We start from the raw sequence: 766 nt of genomic DNA on the forward strand, positions 1-766 counted from the left end.
AGGTACCCACAGCTATTTGAAATCTTGGTGTGGATAAATTTTATATAATTGCCCTGGAAAAGACTTTTGATTCACTATTTTTCCCTTCCGGATTAAAAACTTGATAGCTGTTAGACTTTAATTTTAGTGTCTCTTCAGTGCGAGGGACAATATCCAGTCTCCCTGGTCTGAGTCTCCCTATTGTCCTTTGTTGTAGGTTGTGAAGATGGTACAGTCCCTTCTTGTGTTGCTGCTGCTGGCAGACTAGGGCGTGAGAGAGCGTGATTATCAGTTGCTGCTGCGCTCGCTATTCAATGTTTCAAACTGATCCAAGGAAGTAACACTCTCCGCTTTGGAGAGGCCATAAAATGCATGTTATGAATTGTCTCTCCTTGGTCAATGATAAAGAAAATGGGGCTATTCCAGTTGCAACGGGATTAATGAATGAGGATACGACGACGGCACCTCAACTTTCTCAGCCTGCAGCACCACCGCCCCCTCTGCCATGTCCCCTCACAGGGACACTCCCAGCCCCTCCGCTCCCCCCGGCGATGCCACCTCCACCACCACCCCCTCCTCCACTGCCTGGGCCAAACATACCTCTGCCTCCACAGCTGATAAATGGGCATGACAACCATGGCAAAAAAAAACGAATGCGGAGCTTTTTCTGGAAAACTATCCCTGAAGAACAAGTCCGTGGTAAAAACAATATCTGGACGATTGCTGCAAGACCACAGTATCAGATTGATACAAAGACAATTGAGGAACTTTTTGGTCAGCAGGACGA

General features: G+C 47.1%; 1 protein-coding gene across 1 annotated transcript in view; it reads left to right on the plus strand.

Annotated features, from left to right (window-relative positions):
• The first annotated feature begins 347 nt into the window (after nucleotides 1–347).
• FHDC1 (FH2 domain containing 1) overlaps nucleotides 348–766 on the plus strand; it is a 30786-nt gene continuing 30367 nt past the window's right edge. The window contains exon 1 of the mRNA XM_010138872.1: nucleotides 348–758. Within this exon, the coding sequence (XP_010137174.1) occupies nucleotides 348–758 (411 nt within the window). The remainder of the gene's footprint in view (nucleotides 759–766) is intronic.

This window comes from Buceros rhinoceros, unplaced genomic scaffold, assembly GCF_000710305.1.
Source record: "Buceros rhinoceros silvestris isolate BGI_N320 unplaced genomic scaffold, ASM71030v1 scaffold10366, whole genome shotgun sequence".
In the NCBI taxonomy this organism is placed as follows: domain Eukaryota; kingdom Metazoa; phylum Chordata; class Aves; order Bucerotiformes; family Bucerotidae; genus Buceros; species Buceros rhinoceros.